Here is a 27,973-nt window from a genome sequence, read left to right as displayed (position 1 = left end):
AAGCTATCTCCTCGATATGTTTTCAGGGGATTTGGTCTATGCATAACAGGATCTAGATTTGGCAGTTTGGTATTCTCAGGCAGTTTGGTGTTATGTGACACACTGTTGCTCAACTTATACATTGCAAAACTTTCAGTTGTTTGATCTATGTTGAATATAGCATCAGGTTTCAGATTGTTGGTAATTGTAAAGCCTAATTATCTCAGGGCCTACATATAGAGTCATAGAGATGTACAGCAAGGAAACAAACCCTTCCATCCAACTCGTCCATGCCAACCAGATGTCCTAAATTAATCTAGTCCCATTTTCCAGCTCTTGGCCCATTGCCCTCTAAACAGTTCCTGTTCATATGCCTGTCATAGTTTCTAATATCTTCTCTTTTAAGGGATTGGATGTTTTTGTTCAATTGCGCACCTGTCACATTGTCAATGCTGGAAGATGCAAATATAGCAATATTCTGAATAATTTAGATTAGATTAGATTAGATTACTTACAGTGTGGAAACAGGCCCTTCAGCCCAACAAGTCCACACCGCCCCGCCGAAGCATAACCCACCCATACCCCTACATGTACATCTACATATACCCCTTGCCTAAGGCTACGGGCAATTTAGCATGGCCAATTCACCTGACCTGCACATTTTTTTTTTTGGATTGTGGGAGGAAACCGGAGCACCCGGAGGAAACCCACGCAGACACGGGGAGAATGTGCAAACTCCACACAGTCAGTCGCCTGAGGCAGGAATTGAACCCGGGTCTCCGGCGCTGTGAGGCAGCAGTGCTAACCACTGTGCCACCGTGCCGCCCACATAATGATATTTATGTTCCTGATTGTGATAATTGAACAAGATTCTGTGGCAGTGTCTAACCATTTTCAGCTGAAGGTGTTCTTCGGAATGGAATGCAAATGTGTCGTCATTCATTGAGAACAACTCTCTTATGTAGGCTTGGTGTACCTTGTGTTGGATCTGAAGCAAGACTGTTTTTCATCTGTTCAGAGCTGTCAGTAGTTATTGTCTGTGGATGACTGAAACACGTATGGTAGTAGCAAAGAGAAGGCTATGTAAAAAGTGTCTGTTTCAGAACAGAATCCAGTTTGATATTGCTGTCGATTTCAGATCACACTGAATTTGCACTGTTACAGCTGACTTTAGCCAAAGTATTGCTTTTGAAAAGGTGAGGTAACAATGAGCACATAACAATGTTGTGAAAGTTGTAAGGGTTCAGAAAAGTTTTACAAAGATGTTGCCAGAGTTGGAGGATTTGAGCTATGGGGAGAAATTGAATAGGCTAGGGCTGTTTTCCCTGGTGCGTCGGAGACTGAGGGGTGATCTTATATGGGTTTATAAAATCATAAGGAGCATGAATAGGATAAATAGACAAGGTCTTTTCCCTGGGTTGGGGACTCCAGAGTTAGAGGGTGAGAGGGTTTAGGGTGAGAGGAGAAAGATATAAAAGAGACCTAAGGGGCAACTTTTTCATGCAGAGGGTGATATGTTTATGGAATGAGCTGCCAGAGGAAGTGGTGGAAGTAGTACAATTGCAATATTTAAAAATCATCTGGATGGATATTTGAATAGGAAGGCTTTGGGGGATACGGGCCGGTTACTGACAGGTGGGACGAGATTGGGTTAGATATCTGGTCAGTATGGACGAGTTGGACCAAAGGGTCTGCTTCCGTGCTATACATCTCTATGATTCTAATTACTGGAGAAAAAGTACTCAAGAAGGAATCTAATTACTGGAGAAAAAGTACTCAAGAAGGAAACTAATTGTGTTTAAAAGTTTACAAGTCTTGGCTTGCATCCTAGGATCTTAAGGGAAATGGCTACAGAGACAATGATTGGTTATAAACTTTCAAAATTTCACAGTTTTTGGAACAGTCTGTGTCTGGAAAACCGCATGCATAATATCAGTTTTTCCAAAAGGGGGGGAAGCAGAAAGTAGGAAATTACAGGCCAATTAGTCTAACATCTTTCATTATGAAAATGTTAGAATTCATGATTACGGAGGTAGTAGCAGGGCATTTTGAAAACCCACACTATAATTCGGGTCAGGGAACAGGATACCAAGGTGAAGAGACAAGATTCTTATAGGAAATTTGAAAAACTGTCTCTGCAACAGTGAATTTCTTTTATGGCAGCTTGATTTGCAGACTGGTTTGTTTATGTAACTGCTCAATGGAAGTGAACAGATTCCTGCCAGTCAGGGAGACACTGCAGTAATCCAGCTTTATATTTTGATCAGCTGAAGAAAACTGCCATCCTTACTTGGTCCGGTTATGTGACTCCAGACCCACAGCATTGTCCTCTGGACAATTAGAGCTGGGCAATAAATGCCAGCCAAGCCACCAAGGACCTAATCCCATGAATGATTAATTAAAAAATTGTTCTTTTCTCTTTAACTTTCAAATCTGCCTTCACATAAATTCTTCCCAACTATTCATCTAAAACCTCTTCTCAGTATCTGTTATGATTTGCCAGTACACTGGTTCCAGCAAGGTTCATGTGAAGGTCGTCAATGATTCAGCTTAATCTTTACCCAGAACTGGTGCCAGTGCCTCATTAATTAAAAGCCAGTTCTCCTACGCGAGTCTTCAAACCACATGCTCTGCTCTCAAATTTTACTTAATCTATGTCAATTTGCTCAGGTTCATTATCCAAAAATTTTTATTTTGATAGTTCTGTAGAATGCCATGTACAATTTTCCAATCGAAAGGAACTTATCAATTTAAGAAAAATAATTTATAAATTAAATATAAATTAGCCACATACAATTTACCTTTTTGTTAGTACTTTGAGCTAAAACCATCTTGGAGATTAGCCCCTGTTTAGAACTATTACTTTTTCCATTACTTTTACCTTGCTTACACAAATTTTAATAAGTCCACATACCTGATTCAGTAGGAGATTTCTTGGGATACTCAGCTTCCTGATCGTTTTCTCCACTGTAAATACTTTTGCAAGGTCTGGTCATCAATTGGTCTTCTAGTTCTTATTTCCATTGGTAACACCACTGTTGTCAGGTTTCAAAGAACTCTCATTTTTCGTGATGACCCTCTTATTGTAAAATTATTTTGTGTTGAGTGTGATTTTACAAGTTTATTTTTATGCTCCATTTTTGTAGCTGTTATAATCTTTGTCTCTCATCGCACCCTTTATCTTTTCTGTTTGCCAGGATCTGTGCTTTTTTTGATATTTTTCTGTGCTTTTCCTTTTTGTTTTTGTTGTCACCACTTTTGTCATCCTTAGTTCTAGAAATTTTGCAGTTTGGGATTATAAGATGGTTGTGTTTCACACTAAATTATTTTTTTACCACGTCCCACTTATCATCTATTGTCTATTCAGCCGATTGGTACAGTCTTTTTTGTTGAAAGGCTTTTGTCACATCACATTTTAGTCACCTTATCTAAATCCAGAATCCAAGAAATAGTTTCTTGTTTGTTTCCTTTCAAATGCTATGGTCACTATTTGATAAATGTTCATGTACATTTAGGCTGTTAATTAAATTTGACTCATTATTCATTGCTAAATCTAATACGATCTGTCTCCTTAAATCTAAGAAATACCATTGTAGAAAAATATCATTGACATACTCAAAACATTCGCTTTTGTCTTTGTCAGATAATAATCCATTTATCACAACCTACATGTAAGTTAGAAACCCCTCTGAAACCTTTTCACCTTTTACTGCATGCTTGTTTAATTTAGAGTCAGAGTCAGAGTCAGAGTCAGAGTCAGAGTCAGAGTCAGAGTGTCATGCAGCATGGAAACAGACACTTCTATCCAACCCGTCTATGCCAACCATAATCCCAAACTAAACTAGTTCCACTTGCATGCGCTTGACCCATGTCCCTCCAAACATTTCTTATTTGTGTACTTCGCATCCACCACTTCCTCCAGAAGTTCATTCCACACGCTAACCATTGTGTGTTTAAAAAAACAAATTGCTCCTCATGAGTTTTTAGAAATCCTGTCATCTTAAAAATATGTTCCCTAGTCCCCCACCTTAGGGATTCATTTTATTTGTAACCCTCATGATTTCATAAAACTCAGAGAAGGTCAGCTGTCAACCTCCTAAGCTCCAGTGAAAAAAAACGTCCTAGCCAATTCAATCTCTCCTTATATGTCAAACCCGCCAATGCTGGCAACATCCTGGTAAATCATTCTGAACCCTCTCCAGCTTAATAATTATCCTTCTTATAACAGAAAGACCAGAACTGGAGACAGTACTCCAGAAGAGATCTCAGCAAAGTCCTCTACAACCTCAACATAACATCCCAACTCTTATATTCAAAGATCTGAGCAATCAAGGCAAGCATGTTTAACATCATCTTAACCACCCGATCCATGTGTGATTCAAACGTCAATTAATTATGTACTTGAACCCCTAGGTCTCTAGTTCTACAACACTACCCAAGGCGCTACTTTTAAATATATAAGCCTTTGTTTATTTTACCAAAATACAATACCCCTCATTTATCCAAATCGAACTCCATCTTCCACTTTTCAGCCCATTTCAGCATTTGTACAAGCTGCCATTTCATAGCTATGACCATGCAGCATAGACATAACTGCTGCTAATCATTAAACATTTTTATGTGTTAACTTCACCATAAAGACACTACAGTCAGCTTACAATTACACCCCATTATATTCTTATATCATAGAAGTGATTTCTTCCTTATTTTTAAAGCTTAATCGTCCCCGATAATTTCCTGTCTTTTCAATTGATCCAATAATCTAATATATTTAGTTTCCAGTCCTGAACATTTTACAGCCATGGCACAGTCGGTGCCACAGTGGTTAGAACTGCTGCCTCACAGCGTCAGGGTCCCAGGTTTGATTCCAGCCTTGGGCGACTGTCTGTGTGGAGTTTGGACATTCTCTTTGTGTCTGCGTGGGTTTCCTCTGGGTGCTCCGGTTTCTTCCCACAGTCCAAAGATGTGCAGGTCAGGTGAATTGGCCATGTTAAATTGCCAATAGTGTTCAGTGCATTAGTCAGAGGGAAATGGGTCTGGGTGGGTTGGTGTTTGGAGGGTCAGTGTGGACCAGTTGGGCCGAACAGCCTGTTTCCACACTGTAGGAAATCCAATCTTCAAAATCCAAAATTAATTTGCCCCGCACCTCATTCAGTTTGTTACTTAGAATTTGTATTTTCAATGCACCCATAATTTGTTGTTTTACTTGAAAGTTTTGTTTTGTATTCCTATTTTTCACTGGTATTCCTTTTTTTTCCAGTTGGCTTAATTACACATGTGCAGATTGAGCAGTTAGTGAAAAAGGCAAATTGCATGTTGGCCTTCAGAGTGAGAGAAATTGAGTGTAGAAGCAGGGATGAGTTGTTGCAGTAGTACAACACCCGGAGTATTATCTGCAGTTTTGGTCTACTCGTCTGAGGAAGGAGTTTTTGGCTATGGAGGGAATACAACAGAGGTTTACCAGACTGATTGCTGGGATGGGAGGACTGATGTATGAAGAGGATCGGTTAGGACAATATTGACTGGAGTTCAAATGAATGAGATGGGATCTCATATAATCTCATAATAGGACTAGACAGGGTAAGTGCAGGAAGGATGTTCCTGAGTCCAGAACCAGGAACCGCAGGCTAAGGATGTAGGGCAATAAGGACTGAATTGAGGAGAAATTTCTTCAGCAGACAAGCAGGAGACTGGAAGAACACAGCAAGCCAGGCAGCATCCGGAGATGTTTCACGTATAATCCATCTTTAGGATTGGCGATGTGTGTTGGGGAAGTTTTTAGTGGGCGGAGTAGTAAGGTGTTTATTGGGTTTGGATGGGTGCACTGCACCTCCTCCATTCCCTGCTCCACTGCTCTAAACTGATCCCCTGGCCCTAAACGCTATAAAGACAGTGTCCCCTTGTTCTCACCTTCCACCCAATCCAGCCTCTTCATTTAACATATCATCCTCAAACAACTTGTGCCAACTCGAATTAGACCCCACCACCAAGAACATCTTTCTCTCCCCTACCAGTCTCTGCCTTCCGCCAGGACTGCTCCCTTCGTCACTCCTTGGTTCATGCCACAATTTTTCCAACAACCCTGCCCAAGCCTCCAGTATCTTCCCCTGCAACCATAAAAGATGCAACCTCTGGTAGCACACCAACTCCTTCACCCAAAACAGTCCTTCCAGGCAAGACAGAGTTTCACCTGCCTCTCCAATCAGTTTACTACATCCAGTGCTCCTGATGTGGTCTTCTCTACGTTGGTGAGACCAAAAGTAAACAAAGGGCACATTTTGCTAAGCATCTCAGTTGCAAGGACCAACCTGACCTCCCATTCACTGCCCAATTCAATTATCCTTCCTATTCCCTCACCAACATGTCCATCCTCAACCTTTTCCATTGCCACAGTGACTTAGACCACAAATTAAAGGAACAGCACCTTATCTTCCGCCTGGGCAGTCTACAGGCCAGAGGCTGGTAGTGTGGCCGAGCAGTCTAAGACTCGGTTCCAGTCTCGAAAGAGGCGTGGGTTCGATCCCACCACTCCGGTTTCTGCTGATAAACTCGAACGCTGTATTTATAAATGGGCAGCACGGTGGCACAGTGGTTGGCACTGCTGCCTCACCGCGCCAGAGACCTGGGTTCAATTCCCGCCTCAGGAGACTCCCTGTGTGGAGTTTGCACATTCATCCCGTGTCTGCGTAGGTTTCCTCCGGGTGCTCTGGTTTCCTCCCACAATCCAAAAAAAAATGTGCAGGTTAGGTGAATTGGCCATGCTAAATTGCCCGTAGTGTTGGGTGAAGGGGTAAGTATAGGGGAATGGGCCTGGGTGGGTTGCGCTTCGGTGGGACGGTGGGGACTTGTTGGGCCGAAGGGCCTGTTTCCACACTGTAAGTAATCGAAGTAAAATCTAAGGACTCAACATTTGAGTTCTCCAATTTCAAATAACCTCCCTTCCCATCCCAAACTGCCTTTCCAGCTCCCACCTCTTCTCCCACCAGCCCTCGCCACCCACCTCCGCCACCTTCCATTCCAACGACTGACCAATCCTTCCAGCTACCAACCAGATTCTTTCCTCCCATCAACCAACCAGGTCATACCCACTACCTGTGTTCACATATCACTACCACACCACTCCACCCCTCTCCCCACATAAAACCCTTCCTCACTCCCTCTTTATCTGTATCTCCTCCTACCCCCACCTCCATTCCTGAAGAAGGGTTACACCCTAAACATTGACTTCTCCACCCCCTGATGCTGCCTGGCTTGCTGTGTTCTTCCAACCTCCTGCTTGTCTACTTTAGATTTCAGCATGTGCAGTGTTTATGTCTCTTGAGAAATTTCTTCAGGTAGAGAGTGATGAGCCTGTGGAAGTCTCTGCCATAGAAAGCAGTTGACGCCAAAACATTAAATGTAATCAAGAAGGAGATAGATATATTTCTTAGGGATAAACAAATGAAAGGATATGGGACAAAAGTCGGAACAGAGTTGGATAATCAGCCATGATGTTGAATGGTGGAACAGGCTCAAAGTGTTGAATTATGTTTTCCTGTTCCTATTTTCTGTATTCTCTGCCTTTTGATTTTACCTTTGCCCATAGATCATAAAACACAATTTTTTATTGTTCCGCTCTCTTCTCTTTTTTTTGTTTGTTTTCAAACTTCTATCATGTTATCTTAATAGTCAAATGTTTATTTTCACGATTTATCCTTTTATTTAGAGTTCTGATCCCAGGCCTAGTTGAAGTTAGAGCCTATCTCAATGGTATAAACACCAAAGGAAAAAGTACCAGTACTGCACAGCAGTTCCTTCATTTCCTATCATGAGTGCCAGTGTCTCATGAAATGTGTAAGGGTTATATCTTTTTAGTTCTCTGTAATTTTGGGTGTGTTGTGGACTGAAATGGGAAAAAAACTACTTTAAAAATCAAAGATTGTTGAAGGATTCCTGCTCTTTTTAAAAGCAAGGAATCTGAAACTTCTCAGAATACTATTTACATTGTTGCTTGTTCAAGCACTAATGGAACCCTGGTTACTGACCGGCTGACATCAGCAGGCTGTGTATGAATGGAGCTTTGGCTTAGCAGCAAGCAACTGATTGGTCAGAGGACTAATGGCCAGTTATCAATGACAAAGGCATTCTGCTTGCCCACTACTGTGTTGGGTTCCCAAGGGGCTGATCAGCTTGGCAATGTGAATGTTTGTGAAAGCATTCGGGCCTGTAAAGGGAAAGAGCTGTGTTTCTGCTCTCCAGTAAAAACCATCTCAAGCCTAAAGGTTTATTCCCCCTCATCAGTTTCTGTAAGCTGGGACTTTTAATAAGTCAGAATCTTTAACTGTGGAACCAGTCACCTTCTGCCCCCTTCGGCTTTACCTCAGTTTTGGCTAACCTGCACCAAGATTTGATGATCTGTGTCAGGCTGTCATTTCGGAATGCTTTATCCCTAATTTCACAGACAGCATAAAGCTTGTGCAAAGAAAGTAATAACACTATTTCTATTTCATTTTCTATTTCATTTTGGTTCTACTTATGCTGTCTGCCACACCAACCCGATTTTGAACTTGTACACTTATTCGAAGTCTGAAACAAATTGTTCAAATGCAGCTACCATTTCCTTATGTATCAGTGTTTCTAACTCTGCTTCAGGATTATATAATGGAGGTCATATTCTTAAGCCTTATATTATCAGAAGTCTGAATTTATGTATTTGTGAAAGTTCCTGGTGAAAGGTGCTTCACCAGGTACTGGTTCTAAATTATTATTTCCAAAAGCCAGACTGCCCCAGTAGGCCCATTATATTAGTTGGTTTCGACCCCACCGAGCTTATTTCCTCCTACTTTGACTCCAGCTTCTCTCCCCTTGCCCAGATTTTGCCCACTTATATAGGCAATTCCTCTGATGCCCTCCCCCATATTGACAATTTCCAGTTGCCTGGCCCTAACCGACTCCTGTTCGCCATGGACATCTAATACCTCTGTGCCTCCATTCCCCACCAAGACTATCCGTGAGCTCTTGACTTCGTCCTTGACCAGACGCCTGAACACTCCCCAACCACCACCAACACTCTCCTCCACTGGTTGAACATGTTCTCTCACTGAACAATTTCTCTTTTAATTCATCTCATTTCTGCCAAGTCAGAGGAGTGGCTATGGGCACCTGCAAAGGTCCTAGTTATGCCTATCTCTTTAAGGGGTATGTGGAACAATCCTTATTCCAGTTCTACTCTGGCCCTCTCCCACAACTCTTCAGAACATCAACAACTGCTTCGTTGCTGCTTCCTGCCAGGACCTTGAAAGATTTGTTGAGTTTTGCTTCTATTTCCATCCCTCTATTACTTATACATCCATTTCCAACACTTCCTTTCCTTGATCTCTCTGTCTCCATTTCAGGGAATAAATTGTTCACTGCCATTCACTACAAAGCCACTGATTCCCATAGCTACCCTCACCACAGCTCTTCACCCCACATCCTGTAAAGATTCCATCCCATTCTCCCTGTTCCTTTGCCTGCATTGCCTGTTTGGACAATGCCACCTTGCAAAACAGCACTGCTGACATAGCTTCCTTTTTCCACAATTGTGGTTTCCTGCCCAACCGTTTCTGGCCTATCACTCGTGCTTCCGTCCTTGCCCTTTCCTATCACTCACACCAACATGATCAGATCCCCCTTGTCCTTACTTTTCATCGCACCGGCTTCCATATTCAAAGGATCATTCTCTGCCATTTTAGACAACTCCAGCAGAATGCGTCCACCCCTCACTCTCCATCTGCATTTTGGGAAACCCTAGTCCATTTATTAACAACTATCACCACCCCTGCTTCCCATGCTACCGCAGAAGATGCAACACCTGCCCCTTCACCACCTCCCTGCTCACCATCCAAAAGGATGAACAGTCTTTCCAAGTGAAACAGCATTTCAACTGTACCTCCTCCAGTCTTGTGTATTGTATTGCTGCACCCAATGTGGCATACTCTACATTGGAGAAACCAAACGCAGACTGGGTGACGTCCGGCCCGTGCGCAGGCATGACCCAAACCTTCCCACAGCCGGTCATTTTAACACAGAATTCTGTTCTCAGGCCCCTTATCTGTCTTTAGCATGCTGCAATATTCCAGTGAATCACAGTGTAAACTGGAGGAACAACATAGCATCTTCTGACTAGGCAATTTACAACCTTCTGGACTTAATATTGAGTTCAATGCCTTCATATTGTGAACCAACTCCAATTTCATCCTTTCTTTTAGCTTTAATTGCTACATTCTTTGTCACCATGTTCTCTTTCTTCTCCCCCCACCCCAGTGGGATTGTCTGTTCTTTCAAGCTCAACAGTTAGATGCACCATTGCTCTACCATTCTCACATTCTGATTACTGTACACCCCAACCTCCCCTGCAACTGTAGAATAAATGCTGCTCCCTCTGCACCTTACGTCTGATGAAGTGTCGTCTAGACTCAAAACATTAGCTTGATGTTGTCCATGGATGTTGTCTGAGCCACTGTGATCTCCAGCATTTGTTATTTTCAGGACAGATTCCAGCATCTGCAGTAATATGCTCCTCCTCGTTATTTTCCTGCTGCTAATAACTTTTTGGAATTATGTGTTGCATTTCTCTGTATCCACAATATCAGTTTTTGCGAATTTGCCTATCCACACCACAAAGTAAGTAACCAATTAATCAACATCCACAACCAAAAATCTCTCATCCGTGTCAGCCCAGTTGCTCAGTGGTTAGCACCGTTCCCTCACAGCACCAGGGACTCAGGTTCAATTCCTGTCTCGGATGACTGTGTGGAGTTTGCACATTCTTCCCGTGGGTTTCCTCCAGGTGCTTTGGTTTCCCCCACAATCCAAAGATGTGCAGGTTAGGTGGATTGGCTGTGCTAAATTGCCCATAGTGTTAGGTGCATTAATCAGGGGTAAATATAGGGTGGAGGAATAGGTTAGGGTGGATTACTCTTCAAAGGGTCGGTGTGGACTTGTTGGGCCGAAAAGCCTGTTTCCATACTATAGGGTATCTAATCAAGACCACTTTTGCGGCCAGGGTACTAGGATAGACTGTCTGGAGTCACATTAGTTATGGTCTGTTACTGAGGCTACTAACTGTATACATACTGTACATTTTTCCCCATACTCTTCTGTTACAAAACCCATATTCCATTGAAGTATCAACATAAGTAACATTTATTATTTTAATCCAAAAATAATGTGTAAAGTCATAATCTTAGCATAAGTTGTTAAGTAGTCATAAATTCATTATTTGTGGGGAAATTTGGAAAAGGCACCCTTGCGAAACGGCTGAATGACTGTATGTGTATATGTCAGGCAAAGATAAATTGGCCCTAGTTGTGATACCATCATCTGAACACATATGTACAGTAGCTAGTGGAAATTTTACTTAAGGATGACCAATGCCAGCAGAGCTGAACCTCTGTGATAATCAGTATCATCAAGAGACGAAAATATTGGTTTTAAAAATATATCTTTGTAAATACATTTTAATTTGTGTTGAGTTCAGATGTTCAATTTGTGCTGTATGGTCTCAGTTTGAGTTTTAGTGTATTCTGCTTATGTTCCTTTACTTTTACTTTCCCATCATTTACCAAAAAATCTGTGGTGGTAGTATTTGTCGCTGGAAAGATAAGAGTTATTGAAAAGGGTCGTAGCAGGTTAATTAATGTTAAGAATATTTTATCATCAATTTGGCAGGCAATTTTCTCGGGGTATACAGTGCAATTTTAATTACAAAATTCTGGCCAACCGCAAAGTCATATAATGTGTAATGTGAATGCTGGCAATTTATTCATGGCCTTGCTGGCGGCTTCATCTGGAGAACTGTCATAAATATAAATCTGACACATGGGAGTGCTTATCTTTTTCTGCTTGGAGGTGTTAGTGCTTAGATAATTGATTTTGTGTATCCAATAAGGTTGCCTCAGTTAATCAAGTTCCCAGTGGATATTGCATGTGACTTAAAGTCAGTATCAATATTGTTTACAATAAAATGAGTATTTTCTTTTTACCATGTTCAGTTCAAAAGGAAAGTGAACAATTTAAATAGAGTTTTTTTTTCTAACTTTAATAGCCTGTAAGCTGCACTGACCTGTAGGTAAAAAGTTTGTATTGTACATGGATCCTGCTTTTCACAGTCTACTGTTGTCAACTATTGGACCAGCTTTTAGATAAAAGACACTTATGCTTGTATCTTCAAACGACTTAATGGTATTACTTCACTCTGTGAAATTGATGATCAGATACCTTTTTAAAAATCTCAGCCAACAGTGGTCAAGACAATGATTAACATAAAGAAGCTAGAGCAAGTTCAGAATTGTGTTTTTCTTGCACCTCGTCCAATGTTTGTCTTTCTGTTTGGGTTGGAAATGCTGAGGCAGGATGCCTGATTGGAAGAAATTAGTTACTGTATCAGAGCCAGTAAAATCTGCTCAGTTGGATGGATTTGGGGTTGTGGGATGCAGAGAAAAGATTTTGAGAACAATCACAAGTTTCTGACATGTCTGACTTTTTTCTAACCCAGATGCAAGATGAGTTTCTGTCCATTTTAGGTTGGATGGTGAGAGATTGGGACAGGGTTAATGAGTATAGTTTGTTTTAAGATGGAGAATTCCTATTCTATGAAGGAATTGCCTCAAGATTGGCACAGATCTGCCATTCTCAACAGCAAGAAGCCAGTAGGACTAGGAGTGTATCGGTTGATCAAATACTCTAGTGGATCAAGAGGTCCACATAATCAATGTAAAAATGCACATTATTGCAAGGGGTGTCCACATCACTGTTATACTTTGCTCTAATTTTAACAGATGAACCTGATCTGCCAATTACAAGTCAGCTGCCTCTGTTGCTTGCAGAATAGCTGGGAAGCAGCATCTAACAAGCAGGAAAGATTTGAATTTAGTCATGAGGAAACAGGAACAGTCACTAACCAAAAAGTAAACCACTGGAAGCACCAAATTCTTGCAAGAAGACAAGGGTATCCCTGAGCAGGATGAGGTAATATTGAGGTGCCAGGAGAAGTGATCTATGTTCCAGCTGTACTAAGAGATGGCATCTCTGAGGGCTCATCCAGCAAGGTCATCTTAGGAATAAGAAAGATGCAGTTGCTGGGTGGTGTTATGCTATATGTCTCCCAACAGCCAGCAGAAAATAGCTGAACAGATATGTATGATGCAGAGATGCAGGCTTTGGACTGGGGTAGACAAAGTCAAAAATCACATGACACCAGGCTTATTTGAAATCACAAGCTTTCAGAGCAGTATTCCTTCATCAGGTACAGCGAGAGAGAGCACAACAAAACAGTTTATAGGCAGAGAGACCGAAGGATCTCAATTGGTGTAAGTGGAGTGAACAAACCTAAAATGACTGATGGAGAACTCTGTTAGAAAGGAGGTGCAAGTTTCAATTAAGATGCAAATTCAGAACCTGTTTCAAGTCACTGCTCCGAGGTATTTAAAGGTTTTATCAGTCTCTGCCTAACTTTCCAAACTTAATCAAGCAGAGATACAAAAAGTGACATCTCAGGTCAGACACTGAATTGTAAGTGTGAGGCCTTGTTCAGAATCTGTCTTCGTGTTTTCAGTTGGGCTGGTCTCGTTTTTTAAAGCAGGAATTTATAAAATGCCCTGTTGACTGACTGTCACTACAAATTGTGTGCTTTTGAGCAAAACAATGTATCAACAAATAAACATCTTGGATGAAATGATTCATTCCTGAAGAAGGGCTTATGCCCGAAACATCGATTCTCCTGCTCCTTGGATGCTGCCTGACCTGCTGCGCTTTTCCAGCAGCACATTTTTCAGCTCTGATCTCCAGCCTCTGCAGTCCTCACCTTCTCCTGAAATGATTCACCCCATAGATTTATAGATATGTGTGCATGCTTGAGAGAGTGAGTATGTGTATAAAAGTGTGTGTGAGAGTATGTGTGTAAGAACAGATTCTGAAGTTGCATCTTAATCAGTAGAAATTTCCATTCCTTTCTAACAGAGTTCTTTAGGTTTGTTCGCTCCATTTACACCAATTGATCTCTCCGCCTATAAATTCTGTGTTGGTATGCCCTCTCTCACTGCACCTGATGAAGGAGTGTTGCTCCGAAAGCTTGTGATTTCAAATAACTCCGATGGATTATAATCTGGTGTTGTGTGAATTTTGAACAGATATCTAAGCACATCATGGAAAGATGTAAAAACAACAGGGTTGTTGATAATGGTGGTCTTAACTTCCCCCAATATTGAGTGGAACTCCTTTAGTGCCAGGAGCTCAGATTGAGCAAAATTTGAAGTTCATTCAGGAAAGTTTATTGAAATAATATGTAGATATTCCAAAATGGAAGAGACCGTACTTTACAGAGACCCTCTATTGGGAAATGAGCCTGGCCAGGTAATTGAAGTTACAATGAGGGAGCTGTTTAGGAAGTAATCTTCATTCCATAATTTTTTAGGTGGTTATAGAACATAAAACAGTACAGCATAGTACAAGCCCTTTGGCCTTCAATGTTGTGCAGACCTTTTATCCTAGACTGAGATTAAACTAACTCACCCTTCATTTCGCTATTATCCATGTGTTAATCTGAGAATCGCTTAAATGTCCCTAATGTATCTGACTCAACTACCATCTGCGTAAAGAACCTACCTCTGAAGTCTTCCCTAAACCTTCGTCCAATTACTTAAAAATTATGCCCCCTCATAATAGACATTTCTGGCCTGGGAAAAAAATCTCTGGCTATCCAATGTCTGAATGCCTCTCATCCTCTTGTACACCTCTAACAAGTCAACTCTCATCTTTCTTCACGTCAATAAGAAAAGCCCTAGCTATCTCAACATTTCTTCATGAAAAAAAAGATATACCCTCTAGTTCAGGCTACCCCTGTTAATGAAAGCCAACACACCATACACCACCTTAACAACCCTATCAATTTGGGTGGCAACTTTGAGGTATCTATGGACGTGGACCCCAGGATCCTTCTGTTTCTCTACACTATCAACAATCCTGCCTTTAACCCTGTGATCTGCATTTAAATTTGATCTTTAAAAGTGAATCACTTCACACTTTTCCAGGCTGAACTCCGTCTGCCACTTCTCAGCTCAGTTCTGCATCCTGTCAATGTCCTGTTTTAACCGACAACAGCCCTCCACTATCCACAACTCTGCCAACGTTCGTATCATCGGCAAACTTATTAACCCACCCTTCCACTTCCTCATCCAAATCATTTATAAACATCACAAGGAGCAGAGGACCCAGAACAGATCTCTGCGGAACACCACTGGTCACCAAGCTCCAGGCTGAATACTTTCCGTCTACTACCACCCTCTGTTTTATATGGGCCAGCCAATTCCATATCCAGACAGTCAAATTTCCCTGTATCCCATGCCTCCTTACTTTGTGAATGAGCCTACCATGGGGAGCCTTATAAAATACCTTGCTAAAATCCATATACACCCTATCCACTTCTGTACCTTCATGTGTTTTGCCACATTCTCAAAGAATTCTGGAATGCTTGCGAGGCATGATCTGCCCCTCACAAAGCCATGCTGACTATCTCTAATCAAGCTATGCTTTTCCAAGAAATCATAAATCCTGTCTGTCAGAATCCTCTCCAATAATTTGTCCACCACTGACTGTAATACTGTATTTTCCAGGATTATCTCAATTCACTTTTCTTGAACAAGGAATAACATTTGTCACCCTCCAATCATCTAGTACTACTCCCGTGGACCGTGAGGACACAAGATCATCACCAAAGGTGCGGCAGTCTCTTCCCTCGTTAACCTTGGGTATATCCCTTCTGGCTCAGGGACTTATCTAACCTCACGTTTTTCAAAATTTCCAAAATCCTCCTCCTTAACATCAACCTGTTTGAGCATATCAGTCTGTTTCACACTGTCGTCACAAACGACTAGTGGATACTGAAGCAAAGTATTCATTAAGGACCTCCCCTACCACCTCAACTCCAGGCACAAGTTCCCTCCACTATCCATGATCAGCCGTACCCTCACTCTGGCCAGCCTCTTGTTCCTCACCTAAGTGTAGAACACCTTAATCTTATTCACGAAGGCTTTTTCATGCCCCCTTCCAGCTCACCTAAGTCCATTCTTCAGTTCCTTCCTGGCTACATTGTAACCCTTGAGTCCTGTCTGATCCTTGCTTCCTCAACCTTAAATAAGCTTCCTTCTTCCTCTTGAATAGATGTGCAACATCTCTTGTCATCGCAGGTTCCTTCACCTTACCATCCCTTCCTTGCCTCAGTGGGACAAACCAATCCAGCACTCGTAGTAAGTGCTCCCTAAACAACCTCAACATTTCTGTTGTACATTCACTGAGAAGCATTGATGGACAGAGACATCTTGGGGTGAAAGTCCATAGCTCCCTGAAAGTGGCAACACAGGTAGTAAAGAAGATGGTATGCTTACCTTCACCATTTGCAGAATTGAATATAAAAGTTTGCAAGCCATGTTGCAGCTGTTTAAGACTTCATTTGAGTCACATTTGAGTGTTGTGTGCCATTCTGGCCATCACATTATGGGGATGATGTGGAGGTTTTAGAGAAAATGCAAAAGCAGTTTACACGACATTGCCTGGATTGGAGCGTGACAGCTGTATGGACAAACTTGAATTTGTTTTTGCATCAAAGGCTGAGAGTGACCTGATAGAAATTATGAAAGGCATGCATAGTCAGAGTCTTTTTTTCCCCACGTTTGAAATGTCAAATACAAAGGAGTGTAGGTTTAAAGCAAGATTGGAAAAATTTAAAGGAGCTGTGTGAGGTAATTTTTTAAAATTCACACAACACCAGGTTATAGTCCAACAGGTTTATTTGGAAGCACTAGCCTTCAGAGCGCTGCTCCTTCATCAGGTGATTGTGAAGAATAAGATTGTAAGACACAGAATTTATATCAAACTTTATAGTGTGATGTAACTAAAATTATGTATTGAAAAAGACCTGGATTGTTTAAGTTTCTCGTCTTTTAGAATGACCATGTTGGTTTCAGTTCTTTCATAAGTAAATTGCAAAACGTTTTTTTGAAAATGTTACATTCTCAAGTGAACTTTAACAATTGATGTCATGTCAGCCCAGATAAGGTATTGAAGGTGTTAGCTCCCTGTGAGGCTGTCTGTGTCAGACTGATTTTAATCTAAAAAACAAATTTACAGAATCTTACATGGATTGATGCAGTTTTTGAGCAAGTAAAATGTAATTCTGCAAGTAGAAATTCACCCCAGAAACTTATACATGTATGTGTGCATGTGAGTGTGCGCGTGTGGGTTGGAGGGTGGGTGGATCTCACTGGTTTCTATCTTAAAGCTGGTTTCTATCTACCACAGAGTGGTAGGTACCTGGAATGTGCTGCTAGGGGAGGTGATAGAAGCAGCATTGAAGAGGCACGTGATAGACACTTGAACAGGAAGGGAATTGAGGATTAGGGACTATGTGCAAACAGATGGAGTTAATTTAGAATGGTAACATGATCTGCACAAGACATAGTGGGCCAAAGGGCCTGTTCCTCTGTGTTCTATCTCATGCAAAAACCTGTTTCTGTTTGGGCCTAGTCTGGAACAAGATTTTCTTCCTGCCAACTTTGGGAGAGAAGCCACAACGGTTTCCCCATTCTGTTCACTTGTTAATATAGCACTTGGTGCTAGAAGATGTGTTCTCAGATTCCAAGATGCATATTGAAATAAGAACACCTTGAGCTTTGAATAGGTGACTTTACTACCTACTCAGAAGAACAGCTTTAAGATAGAAACCAGTAAGATCCATAACCATCCACCCTCCCCCCCCCCCCCCCCCCCCCCCCCCCAAACCCACACGCGCACACTCACATGCACACATACACGTATAAGTTTCTGGGCTGAATTTCTACTTGCAGAATTACATTTTACTTGCTCAAAAACTGCATCAATCCATGTAAGATTCTGTAAATTTGTTTTTTAGATTAAAATCAGTCTGACACAGACAGCCTCACAGGGAGCTAACACCTTCAATACCTTATCTGGGCTGACATGACATCAATTGTTAAAGTTCACTTGAGAATGTAACATTTTTAAAAAAAAATGTTTTGCAATTTACTTATGAAAGAACTGAAACCAACATGGTCATTCTAAAAGATGAGAAACTTAACAAACAATCCAGGTCTTTTTCAATACATAGTTTTAGTTACATCACACTATAAAGTTTGATATAAATTCTGTGTCTTACAATCTTATTCTTCACAATCACCTGATGAAGGAGCAGCACTCTGAAGGCTAGTGCTTCCAAATAAACCTGTTGGACTATAACCTGGTGTTGTGTGAATTTTAACTGTGTTTATTTAGTGATCAATAGAAATCTTGGCCACCAAGGGATTAAACAATGTGTTAGGGAGAGGGTAATATTATATACTGTACGGTATATAACACTTGTGACATTGTATGCTGTATAGTCCTTCATAGAAGCCCTATTGTGTTGAAGCAGGCCATTCAGCCTATTAAGCCCATACCAGTTCTCTGAAAAGCATCCCAAATACTCCCTCACTATATCCCTATGGTCCTGCATTTCCCATGGCTAATGCACACACTGGACACTATGGGCAATTTTGCATGGCCAATCTGCTTAATTTGTTTATCTTTGGCCTAAAGTTGAGCATCCCAGTCTTCAAAGACAAAGCAGTTTAACTACTTCATCGTAGAAAAATATTATATCTTTAAAATCATGATTAAACACTTGCATCATTAAAACGCAATACATGAGGCACGTAATGGAAAACTTGTTAGTATTTATTGTCAAGCCAATATTATTTCATATTCTGATTATTTACTGGTTACATATATATCCAGTAGTGTGTTACATGTTTTATGTACACAATTTAAATTTTTTTATTTTACCGACTAGAAAATAACTTTGGCCTATATACAGCTCAACTTCCAGGGCAAAAATATTGGTCCAATTATGCAATTACTTAATGATTAATTATACTTATAGACTTTTTGTGAGCTTATCCATAGCAATTGATTAGCTGTCAGAAACAGACATCACTCTCTATGGGGAATGTAGGACCAGTCTGAGCAAGGCAAAATACTGAATTAGATTGAAGGATTGTAAATGAGCAGTAAGGGTTAAAAAATAGAAGCTATAACTTACATGTTTAATTCAATATACTAATTGTACAGCAATCAAAATATGGAATGAAAAGAGTAATGAAAGGTGAAACTTAGAAAGTTTAATAAAGTATTACAATTTAATTTTCCAACAACAAAAATCTTAAGAAATGTGTTTTCACATTTTTAAAAATTGACTAATTTTTGGATCATGTTTAGTTCATATCTTGCAGGTACAAATGGGACTTCATACCCTGCATATTTGAGTGTCACATCTCAGAGTGAAGTTTGTGTAGGAGCAGAGCAAATTTTACAATAATTACCTTATTTCTTAACCATTAAGACCACTAAAACCACTTTTCCATCACCATAACGTCCAGTTTCATCTTGTCTCAGCTTGTCTGCTGCTGAAGTTCTCATTTATGGTTTTGCTACTTGTGAACAGGGCGATTCAAATGCTCTCCTGGCTGGTGTCTCACGTTTTGTAACCTCAGTAAACTTGTAGTCAACCAGAATTCAACTGCCCATAATTAATAGCCAGTCCCATTTGTCTATCATCCCTGTCCTTGCAGACCCACATTGGCTCCAGATCAAGTAACAGATATCTCCTTAGCCTTCCTCCTCCGAGCTCCAGAATCTCCCCCTGCCCGTTAACCCTTCGTGGTCTTTGTGCTTGTCCAATTCAGATCTCCTGTGGATCCCCAATTTTAAACGCCCCACCATTTGGAGTGAATTGACTTACCTTTGTTGAGTTAAAAGCAGAAAGTGCTGCAGAAACTCAGCAGTCTGGCAACAACTGTAGAGAGAAAAACAGAGTTAATGTTTTGTGTCTGGTATGTCTCCTCCTTGGAACAATTCCGAAGGAGAGTTACACTGGACTCAAAACATTTAACTCTCTTTATATTCTCCATGGATGCTACCAGACATACTCAGCTTCTGCAGCACCTCAGATTTCCAGCATCTACAATGTTTTGCTTTTATCTGAGTTGAGTTACCTGGCTCCCACGCTCTGGAATTACCTCCCTGCACCAATTTGCGTTACTCTTTTAAGACACTGCTTAAAGCCTATCTGTTTGACCAAACTTATGATTACCTCATGTAATCTTAAACTCAGTGGTGTACTTTGTTTTATAGTTTGCGTGTGAAGCATCTTGGGACATTTTTTTAATGGAGGCAAACTACATTAATATAGTTGGAAGTTTGTGTCCTCTTTTATTAATAAATGATTTTACCCTTTACTTTTTACACTTTACCCTTATTCTTACTGTAAACTAGACCAATTTAAAGTTAAGGTGCAGTGCCAGTCATGTTTTATTGGCTGTAAGTTGCAAAGATTATTGATGTACTTTCTAAAGTAAATCTTTTTTCGCTGCAAAATCTAATTGACCAGTGCTTTTGAAAGGCCTATGTTCATGTCAGTGGACATGTAAATATCTCTAAATTTTCCAGTGGCTAATGTCATGTGGAAATCTTCAAGAATTGAACAATTTAAGTATTAGTTTGAAAGGAGCACTCCTGAAGCAGAAATGCTGATCAACAAAGATAGTGAAATATTTTTAATATAAAAGGCATTGAAGTACAATTGCTAAATTCAACCACACCACTTCATACCAGCTTAAGCATATGTTCTGTGCTCATATAAAAACAAAATATTATATCTAAATGTCTTATTAGTGATAATGTAATTTAAAATATATGGTTGCATTATTTAAATACTAAATGCTATTCTTCGTGGTGTTTGTCAGATTATCCAATATTCTTCATTATGTTAAGTCTTGTTTTTCATTTTTACAGCTTCGTCTACTAAAGGGCCAATCATATGCAAGGTAAGTAATTAAACATTTTACCTAGAAGGATCTAAACTAATCAAACTTTAAACTTTCACAAATCAATCTAGTGTTTTTAAAAATCACAGGACATCATTATTACTTTGCAGGTTCAATGTACTGTAATTCTGGAGATTGGATCAGTCCAGTTTAGTGGTTCTACACAATGTGGGCAATGTTTCTGCCTTGACTGGATGCCAGTTGGTGAACATGAATATTTGGCAGCAGGTTTTTATGATGGTATGTAGCAGTTTGAATTTTGAAATTTAAATTTCTTCCTTTCCTCCAATAATTAGGTCTCTACAGTCTAATCTGATTTGAGGGGGCCTTCAAATAATCTTAAATCAAGCACTAGTAAGTTTCACTGCAGGTACAGTACTTGCATACAATAATATTGAAAAATGTATTTTAATCTATTGCCTATTCAGACCACTATCCATAACTTCAGAATTGTATATTATGTCCCATGTCTGATTTTTTTAAAAAAAGGAAATCTGCCATCCTTACTTGGTGTGTCCTATATGTGATCAAGACTCTCAACAATGTAGCCTGTTTGTAATGGCCTAGCATGCCAATCTTTTCTATCAAGATGCTACTGAGAAGTCAAATAAGAATAAAACCAGAAGGAGACAAAACAATAAAAGCGTACCTTACACAGTTAATCTTGCAAGTCCCCTTCAGTAATACTGGGAGGCTTGCAAACATGAACTAGTTCGTTAACATCTGACATAATCATAGTCATTGAATGTCCTAAATGTCTATAAAATCATGCTTTGGTATGTCCTTTCTCACCAGCAGGACAGACCTGCCCAAGAGGGTGTCACAGTGGTTTACAGTTGGGGGAAAGTGGCTTGCAAATCCTCAACATTGATTCTGGATACTGCTAAGTTTCAGTACATTTACATACACTGAAAAATGCAGAAAATTGTCTATTATGTCCCATCCACAAAAAACTGGATCCACCCAATCTAGGCTTATTCATCATAAGCTGATGATCAATGCTCATTTTCAATGTCAGGATCATTTGGCTACAGACTTCTTTGCAGCCATGGTCTGAAGGTGAACAAAAAAGTAGCATCCCAAAAGTAAGATGGGAATGTTGACATTTTCATCAAAGCAGCATTTGACCAAGAGTGGTATCAAGGAGCCCTAGTAAAATTTAAGTTAGTGAGCATCAGGGAGAAAGCTCTGATTGGAGTCATTCCTAGCATAAAGATAGTTTTATTGGAGACTAACTTAGAGTGGTGCTGGAAAAGCACAACAGGTAAGGCAGCATCAGAGGAGCAGGAAAATCGGTTTCAAGCAAAAGTCCTTTCTTTCATTCCCGATGAAGGGCTTTTGCCTGAAACGTCAATTTTGCTGCTCCTCGAATGCTGCCTGAACTGCTGTGCTTTTCCAGTACCACTCTAATCTAGACTGTGATTTCCAGCAGCTGCAGTCCTCACTTTTGCATAGTTTTATTGGAGGCCAGGCATTTCCACCACATGATATAGCCATAGAAGTTCCTTAGGTTACACTCCAGCATTTTTAGTTGTTTCTTCAATTACACAGCTGACCTTGGTGGGGAACTTACAGCAGGGGAGCAGCTAAGTGGTATTTTTAAAGTGTACCCTTATCGGTGTTTTAAAAAATCTACAATCGTGAGTGGAGTGGATTTTTTAAATTATATGTTTTATTGAGATCAGTCTCTTGCTTAAACGATAAAAATATAAAACATAGGTACTAAGTTATCCTGGAGCAGGAGTCTTAGATCAGTAAGACTGGGTTATTTTCTAGATTGGTAAGATGCGCAGACGGCTTTTCCTGGTGTGCTTTTCCTGTTAGATGTGGGACATTATGGAGCTTTCCCATGTTGTTAGTGATTATGTCTTCAGAATGTGTGTTTGTTTGCAAATCCTGTTGGATCGCACGGACAGGTTGGAGCAGCTGTTAGAGGCAATGACAAATTTACAGGAGCTAGTGGGTGTGATGGGTAGCAGTTGCAGGAAGGTAGAAAACCGCAGATATGGTCAGATAGAAGGATTATCTCAGAAAAGTAAGAGAAGAAGGCAGGTAAAGCAGAGACTCTTGTGACTATCCCCATCTCAAGCAAGTGTGCTGTTTTGGAAAATGTAGGGAATGACGGCCTCTAGGGGGAATGAAACACTGACAGCCAGGTTTCTTGTACCGGAACTAGCTCTAATGTAATGAGGGCTACATCAGGTTCCAAACGATCAATTGTCGTAGGGGATTGTCCAGTCAGAGGCACAGACAGACATTTCTGTGGCCGACAACAAGACATCAGAATGATGTGTTGCCTCCCTGGTGCCAGGACCCAAGGATATCTCAGAGTATGCAGAATATTCTCAAAGGGAAGAGGGACCAGCAGGGGGTCATTGTACACTTTGGAACGGACGACATGGGAAGAGAAAAGAGCAGCATTCTGAGGAGAGAATATTGGAAGTTAGGCAGGAATTTTAAAAACAGGTCCCCAACGGTTTACTCCCAGTGCCATGGGCTAGTGAGAGTAGGAATAGAAGGGTAGAGCAGATGAATGTGTGGCTAAGGAGCTGGTGAAGGGGAGAGGGATTCATGTTTTGGGATCATTGGAATCTCTTCTGGGATAGAAGTGGCCTGGATAAGAAGGACAGATTGCACCTGAATTGGAAGGGGGCTAATATATTGATAGGGAGATTTCCTAGAGCTGCTCAGGATGATTTGTGCAGTTGAAAAAAGGAGCAAGTCAGGGCAGGCAGGAACAAAACAGAGATTGAGAAATGACTGATAAATTAAACTGCATTTACTTCAATGCAAGAGGCCTGACATGAATGCAGGGCATGGTTGGGGACATGGAACTGGCATACCATAACAATCATGGAGATGTGGCTCAATGATGGGCAGGATTGGCAGCTTAATGCTATAGAAAGGATAGAATGGAAAAGGAGTGATGTTTTTGATTAAGATAACGTTACAGCTGTACTTGGATATTCCTGGGAATACATCCAGGGAAATTGTTTGGGTGGAACTGAGAAACAACAAATGGATGACCACCTTATTGAGATTGTATTGTGGACCCCGTATATAGTCAGCGGGAAATTGAGAAACAAATGTGTACGGAGGTCTCAGTTATCTGTAAGAATAATAGGGTGGTAATGGGAGGAGTTTTCAACTTTCCAAATATAGACTGGGACTGCCACAGTGTTAAGGGCTTGAATGGAGAGGAATTTATTAAGTATATATAAGAAAAGTTTCTGATTCACTATGTGGATGTACTTACGAAAGAAGGAGTAAAGCTTGATCTTCTCTTAGGAAATAAGGCAGGGCAGATGACTGAGGTGCCGGCGGGGTGGGGGAGTGCTGTGGGGTCAGTGACCATAATTCTATTAGTTTTAAAATCGTAATGAAAAGGTGTACACCAGATCTAAAAGTTGAAGTTCTAAATTGGAAGAAGGCCAATTTTAACAGAATTATTAGGCAAGAATTTTCAAAAGTTAATTGGGGGCAGAAATTCACAGGGAGAGGGACAGCTGGAAAATGGGCAATCTTCAAAAGTCAGATAATGACAGTCCAGAGACAGTGCGTTCCTACCAGGGTGAAGGGAAAGGATGGTACGTATAGGGAATGCTAGGTATCTAGAGAAATTGAGGTTTTGGTCAAGAAAAAGAAGGAAGCATATATCAGATATTGATGGCAGAGATCGAGTGAATCTGGGCATGTATAAAGGCAGTAGAAGTACACTTAAGAAGGAAATCAGAGGGGGTGGTGCAAAAAAGGGGCATGAGATAGCTTTGGCAAATAAGGTTAAGGAGAATCCAGAGAGATTCTACAAATAAGTACAAAAGAGGAACTAGGGAGAGAATAGGGCCCCTGAAAGATCTGTAAGACCACCTGTGTGTGGGAATGACAGGATATGAGTGAGATTCAGTGCTTATTGTGGAGAATGGAAACATAGAAGGTAGGAGTAGGAGGAGACCATCAGGCCCTTCAAGACTTCTCTGCCATTCATCACGATCCTGGCTGATTGTCAAACTCAGTAGTTTAGATCAGAGTGGCATTGGAAAAGCACAGCAGACAATAGACAATAGGTGCAGGAGTAGGCCATTCTGCCCTTCGAGCCAGCACCGCCATTCATTATGATCATGGCTGATCATCCTCAATCAGTATCCTGTTCCTGCCTTATCACCATAACCCTTGATTCCTCTATCCTTAAGAGCTTTATCCAACTCCTTCCTTGAAAGTATCCAGAGATTTGGCCTCCACAGACTTCTGGGGCAGAGCACTCCATACACCCGCCACTTTGGGTGAAGAAGTTTCTCCTCAACTCTGTTTTAAATGGCCTACCCCTTATTTTTAAACTGTGTCTTCTGGTTTGGGACTTACCCATCAGCGGAAACGTGCTTCCTGCCTCCAGAATGTCCAATCCTTTAATAATCATATACGTCTCAATGAGATCCCCTCTCAGCCTTCTAAACTCAAACGTATACAAGCCCAGTCGCTCCAATCTTTCAACGTATGATAGTCCTGCCATTCCGGGAATTGACGTTGTGAACCTACGCTGCACTCCCTCAATAGCCAGAATATCTTTCCTCAAATTTGGAGACCAAAGCTGTGCACAATATTCCAGGTGTGGTCTCACCAGGGCCCTGTACAGCTGCAGAAGAACCTCTTTGCTTCTATACTCAATTCCTCTTGTTATTAGGCCAGCATGCTATTAGCTTTCTTCACTGCCTGCTGTACCTGCGTGTACAAGAATACCTAGATCTCGTTGTACTGCCCCTTTACCTAACTTGACTCCATTTAGGTAGTAATCTGCCTTCCTGTTCTTGCCACCAAAGTGGATAACCACACATTTATCCACATAAAACTGCATCTGCCTGCATCCGTCCACTCATCTAGCCTGTCCAGGTCACCCTGTATTCTCCTAACATCCTCCTCACATTTCACCCTGCCACCCAGCTTTGTATCATCAGCAAATTTGCTAATATTACTTTTAATACCTTCATCTATATCATTAATGTACATTGTAAAATGCTGCGGTCCCAGCACTGATCCCTGCGGTCACTTCCTGCCATTCTGAAAGGGAGCCGTTTATCACTACTCTTTGTTTCCTGTCAGCCAACCAATTTTCAATCCATGTCAGTATTTTGTCCCTAATACCATGTGCCCTAATTTCGCTCACTACCCTCCTATGTGGGACTTTATCAAAGGCTTTCTGAAAGTCCAGGTATACTACATCCACTAGATCGCCCTTGTTCATCTTCAGAGTTACATCCTCAAAAAATTCCAGAAGATTAGTCAAGCATGATTTCCCCTTCATAAATCCATGCTGACTCTGATCTATCCTGTTACTGCTATGCAGATGTGTCATAATTTTGTCCTTTATAATGGACTCCAGAATTTTTCCCACCGCTGAGGTCAGACTAACTGGTCTATAATTCTCTGTTTTCTCTCTCTCTCCCTCCTTTCTTAAAAAGTCAGACAACATTAGTCACCCTCCAATCCACAGGAACTGATCCTGAATCTATAGAACATTGGAAAATGATCACCAATGCATCCATGATTTCTAGAGTCACCTCCTTCAGTACCCCAGGATGCAGACCATCAGGTCCCGGGGACTTATCAGCCTTCAGACCTAACAGTCTCTCCAACACCGTTTCCTGCCTAATATAAATTCCCTTCAGTTCAGGTCCTTCAGCCACTACTACGTCTGGGAGATTGCTCTTGTCTTCACCAGGGAAGACAGATCTAAAGTTCCAATTCAACTCTTCTGCCATTTCTTTGTAATAAATTCACCCCTTTCTGTCTTCGAGGGCCCAATTTTAGTCTTAACCATTTTTTTACTTTTCACATACCTAAAAAAGTCTTTACTATCCTCCTTTATATTTTTGGCCAGTTTATCTCCATACCTAATTTTTTCTTTGTGTATTTCCTTTTCCTTTTCTTGTATTTCCTCTGTTGTTCTTTAAAAGCTTCCCAGTCCTCCGATTTCCCACTCATCTTTGCTATGTTATACTTTTTACCTTTTGTCTTATATGGTCCTTAACATTCCTCGTCAGCCACGGCCACCCCTGCCTCCACTTAGGATCTTTCTTCCTTTTTGGAATGAACTGATCCTGCGTTATACCCAGAACTACCTGCCATTGTTGCTACACTGCCATCCCTGCTAGGGTATTGCACCATTGAACTTTGGTGGAATACACCAGCTCCTCCCTCATAGCTCCATAGTTCTCCTTATTCAATTGAAATATTGTCACTTCTGATTCTACCCTCTCCCTTTCAAACTGCAAATTAAAGCTTTATTGTAATGTGGTCACTACCTCCTAATGGCTCCTTTACTTCGAGATCCCTGATCAAATCCGGTTCGTTGCACAACACCAGATCCAGAATTGCTTTTTCCCTTGTAGGCTCCAGCACAAGCTGTTCTAAGAATCCATCTCTGAGGCACTCCACAAACTCCCTTTCTTGGGGTCCAGTACCATCCTGATTCTCCCAGTCTACCTGCATGTTGAAATCCCCCATAACAACTGTAATAATATCTTTGCGACAGGCCAATTTCAGCTCCTTATTCAACTTACGCACTACATCCAGGCTGAAACTTCCATTAGGGTCTTTCTACCCTTAGAATTTCTCAGCTCTATCCATAGTGATTCTACATTCCCTGATTCTAGGTCCCCCCCGCGCAAGGGACTGAATATCATTCCTTACCAACAGGGCCACCCCACCCCCTCTGCCAGCCAGTCTGTCCTTATGATAGCATGTATAGCCTTGAATATTCATTTCCCAGGCCCTGTCCACTTGAAGCCACGTCTCAGTTATCCCCTGAAAATCATAACTGCCAGTTTCCAAATGAGCCTCAAGCTCATCCACCTTATTTCTAATGCTTCGTGCATTCATATATAATATTTTTAATTTGTTACTCCCCTCACCCCATCAATCCCTATTTCACTTGATCTTGACGGCATGATCCTTTTTTGAGTTTTCTGCTCCATTGATTCTGTTGTCTTTCTTGATTTCTCTCGTTCTCATTTTCCATTTAACCTCCTCCTTAAACTTCCAGTTTGTCCCCTCCCCCCGCTATTTAGTTTAAACGCAGCTGTGTTGCAGTGGCAAACCTACCTGCC

At 41.0% G+C, this 27,973-nt stretch overlaps 1 protein-coding gene across 2 annotated transcripts in view; it reads left to right on the top strand.

Moving 5' to 3' along the window:
• Nucleotides 1–27,973, top strand: part of gtf3c2 (general transcription factor IIIC, polypeptide 2, beta) — a 144,450-nt gene that overhangs the window by 72,375 nt on the left and 44,102 nt on the right. For both annotated transcript variants that reach the window (XM_072557740.1, XM_072557749.1), the window contains 2 exons: nt 20,842–20,873; nt 20,984–21,113. In XM_072557740.1, the coding sequence (XP_072413841.1) occupies nt 20,842–20,873; nt 20,984–21,113 (162 nt within the window). The remainder of the gene's footprint in view (nt 1–20,841; nt 20,874–20,983; nt 21,114–27,973) is intronic.

The sequence above is a fragment of the Chiloscyllium punctatum genome, chromosome 3, assembly GCF_047496795.1.
Source record: "Chiloscyllium punctatum isolate Juve2018m chromosome 3, sChiPun1.3, whole genome shotgun sequence".
In the NCBI taxonomy this organism is placed as follows: Eukaryota; Metazoa; Chordata; class Chondrichthyes; order Orectolobiformes; family Hemiscylliidae; genus Chiloscyllium; species Chiloscyllium punctatum.
Note: the sequence above shows the minus strand (reverse complement) of the source record. Positions and strands in the feature narration are given on the sequence as shown.